At 41.9% G+C, this 16,109-nt stretch overlaps 1 protein-coding gene across 1 annotated transcript in view; it reads left to right on the forward strand.

Moving 5' to 3' along the window:
- The window catches only part of LOC143825613 (protein eyes shut homolog), a 392,680-nt gene that overhangs the window by 210,560 nt on the left and 166,011 nt on the right, over nucleotides 1-16,109 (forward strand). Inside the window, exons 8-9 of the mRNA XM_077313795.1 lie at nucleotides 11,380-11,484; nucleotides 12,214-12,353. Of these exons, the coding sequence (XP_077169910.1) occupies nucleotides 11,380-11,484; nucleotides 12,214-12,353 (245 nt within the window). The remainder of the gene's footprint in view (nucleotides 1-11,379; nucleotides 11,485-12,213; nucleotides 12,354-16,109) is intronic.

Here is a 16,109-nt window from a genome sequence, read left to right on the forward strand (position 1 = left end):
TTTCTGAATTCTGGAAAAGGAAACACCCTGTTGTATTTTATATTTGTTCTATGTCAGTTCCCATTTAAGTGTTGCCTAAAGTTTGGTGCAGCTGTTTTGTTTATAATTTATAAACCCTCTGCCATTAAGAGCAATTAGATGTTAAACTTTTATAACCCATGTTGTTGTGGGTATTCTATAAATCAGAATGTTGAAAGTGTTTGGGCTACAATCTAGAATGCTTTAATTTCCAAACTTTTTTTGCCATATGAAGCAAACAACTTAGCAAATCAGATTTCATTGAGGGGAAAAAAAGCCATCCTGTCTCAGGATAATCTCTTGATTTTTCCCTTTTTCATTACTTAAAGAAGAAATGGAGGAAGATAGAAGAAAAATGAAACAGAAAGGAAAAAACAGCATTTTGTGCCTTATCTGGCACCTGGAGGTTAATGTTAATTATGCTTCTGGACCAATTTCCAGAAGCACTGAGAGTTTGGTGTAGTGGTTAGGAGTGCGGACTTCTAATCTGGCATGCCGGGTTCGATTCTGCACTCCCCCACATGCAACCAGCTGGGTGACCTTGGGCTCGCCACAGCACTGATAAAACTGTTCTGACCGGGCAGTGATATCAGCGCTCTCTCAGCCTCACCCACCTCACAGGGTGACTGTTGTGGGGAGAGGAATGGGAAGGTGACTGTAAGCCGCTTTGAGCCTCCTTCGGGTAGGGAAAAGCGGCATATAAGAACCAACTCTTCTTCTTCTTCTTCTTATCCTAGTCAGGTTCCAGGTTATGGCCATTGCATGTCATGTCCAATGTATATGAAGTGTTTTCCTTTAGTCGCAGATGGATGGGGGTGTTAAGCAACACTTTATTCTTGGCTACCTCTATCCCCTTCTGCATTGAGAGAAATCAGTGGTGCATTCTCCTTCCTCAAATTTTTTAAAGGCCTTAACAGTTGTTGTATTTGTGGTTCTGTTAGGATTCTGCCGAGGACCAAGCTTGAGACAGGATGGAAGCAGGCAATGTAATTGACCAAAGTGCTGCTAGATCCTGTTTTCAGGACCCAGTCAGTTTAAACTGAAACTGACCAATAGCATGCACTGGCAGGAAGATCCATTATTTGTGATTGTATATATGTTGGAGTATTTCAGGGGTTTCTCAGTTCAGTTTTTGCCTCTTTTAACACCATGCAGAGATTCTAATAAATAGCTGATTGAACTCTCTGTGGTCCTAGCTTCTTTTGAACCCACAGATTTAACAACCATGCCCAAGGATTTCCTAGTACCCTTGCTCTACCCAGAAGCCCTGTGAGGGTGTGGCCATAACAATGCAATACCAATATCAACCCTGTAGCAGTTTTCTCCCAGTTGGTCTCCTTTACCATACTGAGGGATAAGCCAACAGAGGGTGGATTGTCATTCAACTGAGTGTCAAAGAGCCAGCTGTCATTGACTCTTAAAGGGCATGTCACCATTGATTGGCTGACCAGCACGTGATTTATTAGAGTGTGTATCTGTGGGCTCATTGGGTCTGGTGGGTTTGGCATCAGTTGGTGTTACAGTCTGTGATTATTCCTGCCGCTAGTTAACAATCCCACTTTCACTATGCATAAGACTGGATCAAACAATCTGTGACTCCAAGAGTCAGGATTCCTAGGATTGGAAGGAATTGCTAGGAACAGGGGATTGTATCAAAGATTTTGTTCCTTGTGCCGATGAAGCACTGGATCCATACCATAATGCTTTATTTAAATGTACTGGCCTGAAACTCAACCCCTCCAAGACAGAGGTCCTATGGCTGGGTAGAAAACGGCTGGGTGAGGAAGTGTGATGGCTGTATAGTCTGCTAGGTATTTGGGCATTATCTTTGATGCCTCCCTATCCAATCTTTTTTGAAATCTATCTCCCAGCAAGAAGGCTCCCAGAGTACTTTACATCTTTAAAATCACCTTCCTTGAAGCGATTTTTTATGCTAGCAAGGCTGAACCTCCTACCAACAGCAGTGACTAAAGGTCGGGACGCTAAAATCCAATATACCGACAGACTCTGCCCATGTCCTGCCAAGAAACCCGAGTCAGTGGAACACGTTCTCCTCTTTTGTGAGCAACATAACCATCTCAGAGAATGGTACATATTTCCTGTTGTGGGGGCGAGCAAGACTCACAGTCCTGCAACAATAGTGCACTTTCTCTTAGCGGATCATAACCCTCAAATAACCAAAGGCAAAATCCTTCATGGGATTTTCTCCAAGTGACCTGGGATCTTAACCACCTTGTCTTTTGTATAAATGTTTTATTATGATTATGCCAATAAAGGTATTTGATTGATTTGATTGATTTGATGCCTCCCTTTCAATAGAGGCTCAGGTCATAAAAGCAGCTAAGCTGCATATTTTCATCTTCACCACGTAAAGCTACTAGCACTCTACCTGAGCCCAGAAAACCTGACCACAGTGATCCATGTGATGGTCACCTCCAGGCTAGACTTCTGTAACTCATTCTACATGGACCTGACTTTGATCCAGAAATTGCAACTGGTCGAGAATGCAGTTTCCAGAGTCCTTGCAAGAACACCATGGATGGTTCATATTCGGCCAGCCTTGAGGCTTTTATTTATTTCTTCTTTTTATCCTTAGCTTGCTATTGGTGAAGCAGCTTGTCCTCTCAACCAATACACCACTGTAGGTGTGGCTGGATTTTTTTTGCCTTGTTTATAATACATTTCCACTTTTGGTGATTGTTGGCAGTAGTTTTGGCCATATGGATAGTCAATCACTGGTTTCTAAGGTCTTCCTCCATCATGTTTTCTTTGGCGCCAGTTGTTGGATTTTCCGTTCAGTTGGTCTTTCTCACCAGAGGAGTTTATGAAGTTGTCTACATGTTCATTGTGCAGACGTGGCCAAACCAGTGCAGTCTTCACTTTTGGATTTGTTCTATAATTTGTGGGTGGTTGTCACATTTTGTCCGAATTGTCTCGTTTCGATTATGATCACATAGACACCCAGAATCTGCCTAAGGCATCATGTTTAAAAGGTCTTGAGTTTGTTTATGTTAAATTTTAAGAAAGTCCATGTTTCTGATCCATATACGAAGATTGGCAGGATTGGTGTCCAGAAGTGAAGAACTTTGTCTTGAGGGAGATGTTTGTCTTCTTCCAGAGGCACCATTGGAGTGTAGACAATGCTGATGTTGGTTAGCCAATCCTGTTGGCTTCAGTGGTAGATGACACTTTCTTTTCTTGCACCAATGAGCCTAAGTATTTAAATTCTTTGACTTGTTCTATTTGGGCTCCATTGAGGTATACATTTGTTGGTGATCCATCTGTGGTTATGACTGGTTTTGTCCACAATTATTTTTAAGCCATAAGATTGGGCAATGCAGGCAATATCATAGTGAGTGTTAGTAGCTTCTGCATCTGTATTGGCAAATAAGGTACTATCATCTGCAATCATTAGATCTGTCAGTAAATTGTTTTGACCATACTGAACTCCATATCTATTTTTGAATGCTTTTCTCATAATGGCATCAACTACGATGTTAAAAATTAGGGGAGAGGCCACATCTCCTTGGTGCACTCCAGTCTGGATGGTGAACTCTTCTGATAGCTCATTTTGAATTTGCCCTTTGAATTTGACCTTTAGTCACCTTTGCTTGTTGAACCATCATATGCTGTCTGAAGGAGTGTGATTATTTTGGGGGCATAGCCTTGAGACAACTGCACTGACTCCCAGTTGAATTCTGGATATGGTTTAAGGCAGTGGTCCCCAACCTTTTTATCACCGGGGACCACTCAACGCCTTTTACTAAGTGTGGGGCTTTTCCCAGCCCCTCCGCGAGGTTCACCCTTCTCAGCCGTGGCGTCCCCTCTTCTTCCGCCCAAGAATCACAAAGTCTGCTGGATTTTCCAAACACCGTCTTTTATTCTCTCCTCCCCGTACACTCGCAACGACCTTTTCTCTCATCCACACCAACCACCACCCCGGTGTATTCCCCACCTTATATTTCCCGCCTTGGACCCCGCCCCCCTACATAACCCGTCTTGCCGCCGCCGCCCTTCCGTCCTAGTCGCTCGTCGGCGTCCGGAAGTTACTTTCGACTTTCAGGTAAGCGTTTCTTTCTAGGTTCCAGCGCCGGCGACTTCTCGGGCAGGCCCTTCCTCGGGGTGAGCGAGTAGGGAGGTGCCACTGATCACAACTCCCTTTTCCTCCGCCCCCTTCCCAGGCTGGCCGGGCACTCAACGCGAGGACCGGTTTGGCTGCTATAAGTCCCTTGCGCTTAGCGTCCTCATTCCAGGTTTGAAGTCCGGGCGCCTCTCTACAGCCTCCCTCCCCGCGTTCGTATCCGTTGGTCCCTAACTCTCCATCCTCGCCCGGACACTAAGGCCCGGTGTTTGTGTGTGTGGGGGGGGGGGTAGTTTACTCCTCTACTCTCAACCACTGCCCTAATGCTCTCTGATCGCTATGGTAATGTTTAAACGTCCCTTCAAAATAAGATACAGACACACTACAACAATGAACATAAGGAACATTTTATTTTCATGGAAATTTTAACTCATGACAATGACAAATCAATGGGAACCCTGAGCTTGTTTCTCCGCAACGAGATAGTCCCATCTGGGAGTGATGGAAGACAATGACACCTGAAGTGTGTTGTAAAGGGTCGGGGGGGGGGGAAGAAGCCATCCTTCGGGGCCCACCTCCAATTAGTCGAAGGACCACATGTGGTCCGCGGCCCACAGGTTGGGGATCTCTAATTTAAGGTACTGGTATTAACCTTCAAGGCTGTATACAACGTGGTCCAGCATAGGTAAGGGACAACTTGACTATACTCCCCCAAGAGTGTTGTGTTCCACCAATTCCAGCAGGCTGGTGATCCCTGGCCTCAACCAGGGCCTTTTTGGTCCTGGTCCCCACCTTGTGGAATGAACTCCTGGAAGAGCTGCAGGCTCTCTTGGAGCTGACTTAGTTGGAGCTGAAACTGGCATTTGGTTAGGGCCAATGAATTCTTGCATTACTGCCATCTGGAACATCACTGGGCTTCCCTTCACATTGTCTAACTGGTTAATTCAGTTTGTAGCATAGATTTAAATTTTAAGAAAGCAGATCCCATTCTGAATCTCTCAATAGGGGCGTAATGAATAGGCATGATCTTCTCCTCTCCGTGGAAAAGTTAATTGTTGGAGCTAAGTATCTCAAGTAGACATTGAATTATTTCGGTTATACAAATGATAGTTTTGCACTTCAGGAACAGAGTAAATGAAAAGCAGTTGTTGAAACTAAAACCATTTTTACTTTAAACGTACACAGTGATTCTATGATTCTATTCTAATGAGGTTTGTATTCTAGGATGAATTTCATAGAAAATTTCCACAGGCTTTTGACACTATTTAAACGTAGAATCATTTTAGGATTAGGATTTTGTTAATACAGCCAAAAACCAGCAAACAAAGTGTATTTGGTTATTTGATTATTAACAGATGTTAGATAAAAATGGAAACATCAGTGATAGAATATAAAAAATACAGCAACAGAGAAAATACCCATTTTGTTTAAATAAAGCTTTCCGTTTTCTTGATGCTAAGAAACAAAACTTTGCATCTGCATTTGAAACTGCCCTTGACATCCAAAAGAAATTTTAGCAGGCACCCCTCTGCATAATAATTATCCAAGGGCTTAAAGCGATAAAAGGCAGATATTATTAGTTCTTCTTCTTCTTCTTCTTCTTCTTCTTCTTCTTCTTCTTCTTCTTCTTCTTCTTCTTCTTCTTCTTCTTCTTCTTCTTCTTCTTCTTCTTCTTCTTCTTTTTTGGCTTCACATATTGTAAAATGAAGCAAAATATGGGAGGTTGTCTCCACTCCATCTGCATAGAAGCAGTATCTCAGATGTAGAAGCTGATGACAATACCACCCATACGATACTGCTGATTTCATGTCAAGTTGAAGAAAATGACTATCCCTGCTTTCTTATTCCTTCCTTTGTACATTCACAATTATGGTAGCCAAAAAGAGATTCTGGAAGATCTGAAGTATAATAAGCATCATAGAATCATAGCACTGGAAGGGATCTCCAGGGTCATCTAGTACAACCTCCTGCATAATGCAGGAAAATTCACAACTACATGTCCACCCACAGTGAACCAAATTCCATGCTAAGGTAATGTCCCCCCAAAGAAACCCCCCATAATCCCTGGCCAGTCTGTCTGGGAAGAAACTCCCCCCCCCAATTCCTGGGCATGCAAGAAAGGGCCATAAGTGTCAAGCACTGACACAATCCTTTCTGCCCACCCACTCACAATCTGCCTAAGTTCTCATAATCAGCATTTCTCTGAGGTGGCTATCTAATCTCTGCTTAAAAACTTCCAAACCTACCACCTCACGAGGAAGCCTGTTCACTGGGGAACTGTGTTAACTGTCAGGAACTGCTTCTGAATGTTTAGCCTTTTGTTTAGCCTGTATTTTGAATTAATTTCAACCCATTAGGTTCTGGTACAACCCCCTGGGGCAACAGAAAACAAATCTGCTCGATCCTCTATGTGACAGCCATTCAAGTAGTTGAAGATGGCTATCATATTGCCTCTCAGTCATCTTGGCTAAACAGTCCAAGCTTCCTCAACCTTTCCCCAAATGTCTTGGTCTCCAAATCCCTCATAATTTTCATTGCCTTCCTTTGGACATGCTCCAGTTTGTCTACACCCTTCTTCAATTGTGGTGTCCAAAAACACAGTACTCTAAGTGAGTTCAAACCAGAGCAGAGTATAGCAGGATTTTGGGGAACTTTGGGGATTTTTGTCATCCTCTTTTTTGCTGGTCTGAAAGGTTTCATGCAGAACTTTTGATACTTTAAATATCATATTCAGTTTTATTGGTATCATAGCATTTCTTGATTGATCATGAACCTTCTCAAGTATATTTTAGTTGCTGAATCAGGTATCGATATTTTAATTGTACAAATGGGTAAATAAATAATAATTGGGTTTAAATAGGACTGTACCTGGGTCATGTTTAAACTGGAGAGTTACTACTTACTTACTTAGCAGTCTGATCTATTCAAAATTTGGAATGACAACTGGCTAGAAATCTGCATCCATTGGTTGAGCCAGCCAATTCTGTCTGGCAATGGGTGAATTTTGATGGGATGAACAGTAGTCTTTTTAATTTTAATGAGATGAGCTTTAGCCTCATACTATTATTAAAATGCAATAGGCTTAATTAAACAACTTGCTTTGTTTTATAAAATTTCCATATTTTGCAGATATAGTTTTAAAAATCACAATAAACAATGTTTATTGAATGAGATAAACTATGTATAACCAAATGCAATATACAAAAGAATACCTGTTCATTTATACTACAACCTGCCTCCCTTATGCTCTGCTTACTTATTAAAGATAAATTATTGTCTTCTTTAATTGCATACAAAAACATATGTGAGTGTTTTTATTGTTGCAATCCTCAATTATTCAGTGAAGAACAAAGTGATAATTAGATGTCAAAAGTCAAATGTATTACTGTCAGTTGCTCCAAATGTCCATTGAACACTTAATCAGCTCTTAATACTATAAATTAGAGGTTTCTAAGTTCCTAATAAAAATAATTATTGTGACTTCATTGTAGTACTGAAAAGTTATAAAGTTTCATTAGAAGAATCACACATATTACTAAGTGAAGGTTTTGCCACAATTCTTGACAAATCCCCATTCCTGTCTCTAACTACACACAAATCTGCATGATTCCTAACCTCATTTACATTCTATGAGCAATTGTTAATGAGTTCTTCCTATAGTATGCAAGTCCCCCCCCCCATTTTCCTAGTTATATTCTGCAGGCCAGCATATGGTGAGTGTGGGGCGCCCTCCTGGGCCTATAGATTCTGGCAGGACCCAGGAAGTTTGACTCCCTTGTCTCCTCTGATGCTTGCGCTCGCACACTTCCGCTGCCTTCACCAGAGTGCTTTATCATATGTTTCCAGGAATTTATGCTACCCGGCACTGCTAAAGAAGGGCATGTGCATGGTACGCAAAGCATCAACATTACTGGTAGCCATGATAGTGGCACTCCTAGCAGCACTGGGGAAGATGCATGCTGACAGTGTGGGTAACTGTGACTGCAGGTGGTGGGAGAGCTTGCAAATAGAAGGAGGAAGGAAACACAGGCAGGTGAGGGCACATGGGTGGCAGAAAGGGAAAATGGCACAATGGGTCCATGAGGACTCAGCCCGGACCCCCCCCCCCCCAAACCTGGGACTGGCCCTGAAATTCTCTATATTTTAAAGAAAGAAATGTGGATAACTGGTTCCACTTAGAATTGAGAAATATTCTTCCTCAGCAAGAGTAGCCTGTAGGTGGAAGTTATTCACCTATCTAAAAGTGGTCTTTTGTCTATTTTAGGAGGATTCAGATTTTGGTTAATTTCAGTATGCATCTTTTCAACAGTTTCCTCTATTTTACAAAAGAATTGATCATTAATAAAATGGCATTTTTAGAAACACTGAATAATACCCAGTCTAAGAACAGAGAAAACTGGTTTCTTAGAAATCCTGTAGATCTGTCAGATGTATCTAAATAGTTAACCATGAGAAATAACACATTGTCAGCAGATTCCATTAAAAAAAACAAACAAATGCAGGATTGAATCCACTATGAGTACAATATCCATTGAAAGGAATTAGCAGTCTACATGATTCTTATTTCCCCAACTAGTCTACACTCTCACCTCAATGTAAGTGCTCAGATTATAAGAGAGAGTTAGATGAGGATACAGAAAGTACATTCATATCTCCCACTCATCCTAACAGTCCCTCATGCTCTCTGTGCATGCACCATGAACATGTGTAGTGAACGCAGGGTAGGGATGCTTCATTGCCCAATAGCTTGGTTTATGACCAGTTTGCCAGTGCTTATTGACTTGCATGGGAGACAGCAAATTGCAGCAAGTGAAGCCTGGCACTCATTCATCCGGACCCCCCAAAACAATCTTAAACAACATAGAACACTGTGGTCAAAAACCAGCTATGCCACCAGGAAACCAGTATAAGCTGACTTTAAGGCCAAATTCATGGGGGACAACCGTTGTTGGCACAAACAGGCTTCAGCTATTTGTTAACCAGAACATGGAGTATGTTGGCCTGGCAGGGAGTTAAGCGCCACTCTATACCCATCCAGCTACTATTATCCCCTAGATTCCAGACCTGTTCCCAGTTGGAACCATGGGAACATGGGTTCCCCATGCTGCTGTAGCGGCTAACCAGGGAAATGTCCACCTAGGATGCCAGAGGGGTTGCAAATCACCTCTGGTTCCATCTCAAGCCACCCAGCCCTGCGAGCCCCCTAGCCTTCCTACAGAGGTCAGCACCTGCTCGGATATCGCCACCTCTTTAAGGAGTCCCCTTATTTTGGGGAGTCATCCATGCTGGACAGACTGTAAACAGGTTCTATCCCCTACCAACCCATGAGCTGTGACAAACTGAACTTGATTAAACTCAACCCAAACTAATCTCAACTACTGCAAGCATTACAAGAAGAAGAGTTGATTCTTATATGCTTCTTTTCTCTACCCGAAGGAGGCTCAAAGCAGCTGACAGTTGCCTTCCCTCTCTCTCCATAACAGACACCCTTTGAGGTGGGTGAGGCTGAGAGAGCCCAGATATTACAGCTGGGGCCTATTATTCACACCTCAATAAGACGCAGGCACAACCACCTTGGCAACTAATTGGCCACAGCCTTATTGAACATGTGAGTGTGGCACCCAACATGGGATGGATCATACCCCCTTGTGCTCAGCTGAATGCGCAAGGCACCCAGTCAGTAGGCCCACCGGTGGCCTTTGACAATTCCAAGGTGGCTTCCCAATGCAACCCAATGGCCATTTGCCTCCGTGGGTCGCCAACCGGAGATGCAAACTCACCATGAGTCATGCATCTCCAGAGCCCCTACGGGAGGCCAACACACCAACTTGGCCACCCCTTAAATGATACTCCCATGAGCCACAAACCACAGACTGTGACAAATAACATTTAACCATGCAATAACACTCAACATTGGTATATAACATTTCCTTGGCTTACCAAAATCAAACAACCGTTACCCAACTCCTGCTCATACCATTACAATTGACAAACACATTATAAGCCCAACCAAAAAACAGAAATACATGCAACTATCAAACAAGTTAAGTAAGGGTGCGTATCTCACCACTCCGGCTCCGGGGAAGGAAAGAGGCAAGCCCCATGGCACGTGCTCTTTAAAAGGAGACGGCTGTGCGAATGGCTCGCCCCTCCTCACTGTCACGCTGCCACCACACCAACACAACGCCAGAGGCTGCCGGGAAGTGCTGACAGCCTTGGGGCCAGCGACTTTTGCTAGTGCTCTTGCCCCGCAGCAGCAAACAAGCAAACACATTATAATACCTCCCAGGGCCCCAGGATCATCAGCAGATTCATACCCATCAAGTGACATAAGGAAATAAGTGATCCTGCAGGTAGGTCAGGCCTCATATATAAGCCTCATATAGCCTTAAAGGTCAAAACCAATACCTTGAACTTGATCCAGAAGCAGACTGGCAACCAATGCAGCTGTCTCAGCAGTGGTCGCTGAATCTAAGGTGCTCTTATCAGTGCTGTGGTGAGTCCAAGGTCACCCAGCTGGTTGCATGTGGGAGAGCTCAGAATCAAACCCAGCTCACCAGATCAGAAGTCCACACTCCTAACCACTACACCAAGCTGACTCTACACCAATCTGCCAACTCGTCCTCAGCCATCATCCAAGGGGCTTACCTCTGGCATTGCCTGGCGAAAGAGTCTGAGCATGCGTCCGCTTAAAAAACTGTCAAACATTCTGCCCCCTTCCCGAGTGTCCTGATGCACACCACACTCCCCCGGCACATCTTTGCCGGTTCCCTGGCTTCATCAGGGAAAGCTCTGCCCATGAGGCTGGGAGTTCAATCCCAGCAGCCGGCTCAAGGTTGACTCAGCCTTCCATCCTTCCGAGGTCAGTAAAATGAGTACCCAGCTTGCTGGGGGGTAAACGGTAATGACTGGGGAAGGCACTGGCAAACCACACCGTATTGAGTCTGCCATGAAAACGCTAGAGGGCATCACCCCAAGGGTCAGACGTGACTCGGTGCTTGCACAGGGGGATACCTTTACCTTTACCTTTACCTGGCTTCGTCAATGGTGTCCCCAGATGAGTCCAGGCTACTCTTTATCAGTGAACTGGCCTTTGGTCCGTGACCTGTTTGTTGATGACTGCTTGAATTGAACAACCTACATTCCATTTGTGAGAAGTCAGGAGCTGATCAGGGGGTATGCTGAGTAATATACATTCTCATTCTAGTATTTTATTCTGGTATGTTACACAATAAACACTAAAAACTAACAGCGAAATTATTTCTTTAAACATTATACAGGAGTGTACTGCGAGACTGAAATCAATGAATGTGACTCTCATCCATGCAAACATGGGGGATCATGCTATGACTATAAAGGCCATTTTAAATGCAACTGTCCTATGGGTAAGTCTTCCTGGTTTATTAGGGATGTTAGCTTCTATATAATCAGTGCTATTCATTCTCTATGATATGATCTGAGTGGAGAAATGATTTTTTTCCACAAAAAATGACCTCCTTGAGGATGTTCATGCTCTTTAATAAAAGCTGATGTTGAAAAATAAGAGCATTTCAATTACAGAACTCAAGAACTCAAGCTAGAATACTGCATATGAAATTCAAAGACAAGGACATTAAAACTTGGACTGCCTCCTCATTCTACAACTGTCTTTACTTTTCCTTACACGTCAGACTCTGAGCAACTATACCATGACTTGATTTACTTTGAGTATGGACTTTGAAGCCCATATATCATTTTTGGGGGGTATGGAACGTTCCATCAATGTGTTCAGTTGAACAAATTAAGAAAAATAAAAAATAAATCAATGTAAAGTTCTAATCTTATACTTGCCTACTTGGATCAGAGTAAGTCCCACTAAAAGCAGAGGTGTTTCCTTTTGAATCAATTGCATAAATTTAGGGTGTACATTGAATAATTTCTGATTGACTGCTTAAATAATGCTCCAGTTTCCTTTGAAGTTCACCTTGATCTAATTGATGTTTGTAAGAAACAAAAATTATTGAATGGCTTTGCAACTATTATTAAACATTAAACATCTCTTGATGTTGTGAACTTCCACTCATCGTTCCTCTTGCTTAAGATTTACTTTTTAAAAGAACTTTTCTTTGGCATAGGATATGAAGGTCAACAATGTGAAGCTGACATCGATGCCTGTTTATTTCACAACATAAGCTGCAGTCATGGAGCTCACTGTATAGATCAACCATATGGACTTGCTTATATCTGTGGGACAGCTTGCCAAGAAAACACAGAGGTAAGATCACCTAATGGCTTAACAATAAAATACATCACAAATTCTTCCAAGAGTTATGAAAATGAATCGAGTTTTGTGGTAATATGTGGTTACTTATTTATCTTTATATTTACATACCACCACTCCTAGTGGTGCTGGCTCATATAATGAATAAAAAAAACCAATACATTGTGAAACAAATAAAAACAATCTAACAATAGAGCACTTAGCCCTAATTAATCAATAACAAAATTCAAATCACTAAACAGAAGCATAAAATATTACCTCATGAGGATTCACTGAGCCGGCTATGTAGACACTCAGTGAATACTGCTAATGTCAAAAAGGGGGACAGAATATTAATGGGTCTAACATAGTCTAGTACATAGTTCTGACCCCTGTGGGGGGAAGCAGCTTGATCTTATTACCCTGGTCCTTCTACCCAGCCTCGACCAAATGCCTGGCAGATGAGCTCCATTTTGCAGGCCCTGTGGAACCCAGAGAACCCTGACAGGGCCCGCAGCTCATCCAATTTCACATGAATAGTTCCAGAACCTACAAGTTTGGGCTGCCCTTGGAACCCAACAAAATTCATGCTCAACAAAGATCCCATCCTTTCCTGACACAAGAACTGGGGCAAAGTTTGTCTATGACATCACACTGAGTTGTGGAGGTGCTTGGAACACCACCCAAGCTCTGTCCCACTGTAATGGTAAAGCATGAATCCTCCACATCAGTCCCAGTCTTAAGAGTGGAGCTCATCCTCATGATAATTTTTGGAAAACTTCAGAAACTCTGAGATTACTGTGACATTGAAGAAAGTCCTGAAATTCCTCCCTGTAACTTTCAGAAAGTCTTCTGTAGAAGATGTCATATTAACCTTGAAATTTAGAAAGCAAGGAAACATCTCATTGCTTTGCAATGCTCAATGTGAGATCAGAAGAGCCCCTTCAGGATCTAGAAAAGCATGGGAATACTAATAAATTGTGCTTTCCAGTAACAAGATGGTAATATGACCCAATCTTACACCCTGGGATTCCTCCACCCAGCCCTAACCAAATGCCTGGTGGAAGAGCTCTGTTTTGCAGGCCCTGCAGAACTCAGAGAGTCCCAATAGTCTCTTTCTGTATCTAAGGTTGGAGGAAGGTCACAGTGTAGTGTTAAGATTTTGTCCGCAAAATGACTTGTAAATGCCTCACAGATGAACTCCACGTGTAAGTTGGTGATGGCTTGAAGATCTCTCTCCTATTGCTACCCTCTATTTGCAACCCTGGAGAAAAGAGATTAGCCATTGAAGGGCTGTCCCTCGAATTCCAGCATTGGCGAGGTGGTGAGCTAGAAGCTCATTTGCCATGACAAAATTCATATTCAAGTTCTTTTCAGCATAGTGATTTTCAAACTTCCTACCTTGAGAGAATACCCTTCCCTTATGCCAAGGAAACCCTTAGGTATTTTACACTGAACTCCCGTGTCTTGTAGAAGATTCTGAGGAATGTGTGAACAAACAGTTTTTGTGGGTATTCACCACGAAGCTGGTTTCAGTGGCAACTTGAAATACCCAACCGTCCCATAAGAGAGCACATTACAGTGTAACAATTAATTTAAATCTTCAGGAAAGCAATTCTTCTTCTTCTTCTTCTTCTTCTTCTTCTTCTGCTTGGAAACTTGGTGTTGTCATAATCACAACTTAAAACCATTGCCATATAATTTCTATAAAACTCTGCTGCATATGCCAGGCAATGCATTTGTGACCAAGATCTAAGTGTTTCTTCTTCAATTAGTATGTTTGCATGTGCAATATTCCACCAAATTATTGCATACATTTTTTAAATGTGTTTGGCATGTACCAGTTTTTAACTGGGAAAATACCTGCTAAATGGAGTATGACATGGAATATCACAGTCAGAGTAGTTCAGCAGTGGAATAGGCTGCCTAAGGAGGTGGTGAACTCCCCCCACTGGCAGTCTTCAAGCAAAGGTTGGATACACACTTTTCTTGGATGCTTTAGGATGCTTTGGGCTGATCCTGCGTTGAGCAGGGGGTTGGGCTATATGGCCTGTATGGCCCCTTCCAACTCTATGATTCTATGATTCTATTCTATGACATGATGCAATAATTATGTTTTATTCAATATATAAGTTTCGATGTGCAAGCACAGTGCTTCAAATGAAGAACAGAACCTCCCTTCCTATATATAATGGTTGAGGAAATTCTGTTTCACTGTATCTGATGAAGTGTGCTTGCATACACAAATGTATTCCCTGAATAAGATTCTATTCATCTTAAAGATGCCTCTAGCCTCAAACTTTGTTCTGCTGCTTCAGACCAACATGGCTACCATCCTGAATCTATGATGCAATAATTTTATGGTACTTTAGGCTTGGGAAAAGCTGATAGGCTGGATTCTCTGGTAGAAACTACTAAGGGATTAAAAAAAAATTGTTAAAAGCTGTCAGACATGTTTAATTGATTCATGCACTCATTACTAAGATTATAATATACTTTTGTACAAGCATGTAGGGTACAAAGTATTTAATCAGCTAAATTACTTTTGAAAACAAAGTAAAGAGGTTAAAAGTATTTATGAAATGTATTGACCTTTTAGTTTTCTCTAGGGCAAATTTCAATAATTAATAGCATTTGCTTAATGAAATGAATAAGAGCTTAAAATAATTCAGAATGGTATTTGGCATGATTTTTATTATATTTTGATACTGAAAGCTGTAAAGGTGATAAATAATTTCTTGCATAGTTAAAGATGGTAGTTATTTCTGTTCATTTCCTGGTATGATGATAGGCTTGTTTTAGGCAATTGCATAGTAGAAAGGGGGCTTGGAAATCAGGTAAATAGATCTTTGAGGCTATTGTGTAGGAAAGGAAGAATGCCCTCGGCATGCTCACGGTGTCTTCAGTCAATATTGGGAGAAGAGGATTATTCTTGGTTCAAATTTATTTAGATCTCCCCAAAATACCTTGATGGTCTGCTTATATCCCTGGGAATGGTATGACTTCTGTGCAGGCTGACACACAGAGCAGAGACCAGGTTCTCTTTCCATATCTGCTTGACTTTCCACTGCACAGACTTACAAACTGAGTTACTCTTCCTTCCTCATCATGGCCATGGATACCACAAAAGCAGCCAAGTTTGAACTAAATTCCTACCATGCTGCTGTTGCAAGGGTGTTCCATGTAAGGGTTCATTTGGGTCACTCATACTACTTTCTGCACTGTCGCATACTTTCCAGATTCCTTTAGTGGAAAGTTTTATAAGCATTTGGATGGTCTGTTCTACTGTTCACCATACTATATTAGGCACTAATTATCTCAACTAAGGATGGATAAGGACTCAAACCCAGAGAAGCTAGTGCACATTTATAACGTGCTTCTGTGCAGAAGCTCCTTTGTACATCTTTGAATCAAAGCCAGTTTTAAGAGTTTCTACAATAACTAAACTGCCCTCCAGAGACTTGTTAGGATATTGACTGGGAGTTAAAATGAGTCTGCAATAGCGAAAGACTTATTTGTAATAACACACTTTTTAAAGATTTGCTCCAGGAGCACTTAAATGAGGAAAAAAGACCCTTAAAATTGGGAGTTGAAAATGAGGGATTAATTTTACCAGCTTTGCTCAAGCTGACTAGTGCCTTTTTATGAGAAATGGTCCAAGCATAATTTCAGAATTTAACTCTAATGGCATAGGAAAAAGATCCAATTTTAAGGTCAATTTAAAACTTAATCAAAGACAAATTAAGATTGCAAATTTCTGCCAAGAGTTGT

This window comes from Paroedura picta, chromosome 1, assembly GCF_049243985.1.
Source record: "Paroedura picta isolate Pp20150507F chromosome 1, Ppicta_v3.0, whole genome shotgun sequence".
Lineage (NCBI taxonomy): Eukaryota > Metazoa > Chordata > Lepidosauria > Squamata > Gekkonidae > Paroedura > Paroedura picta.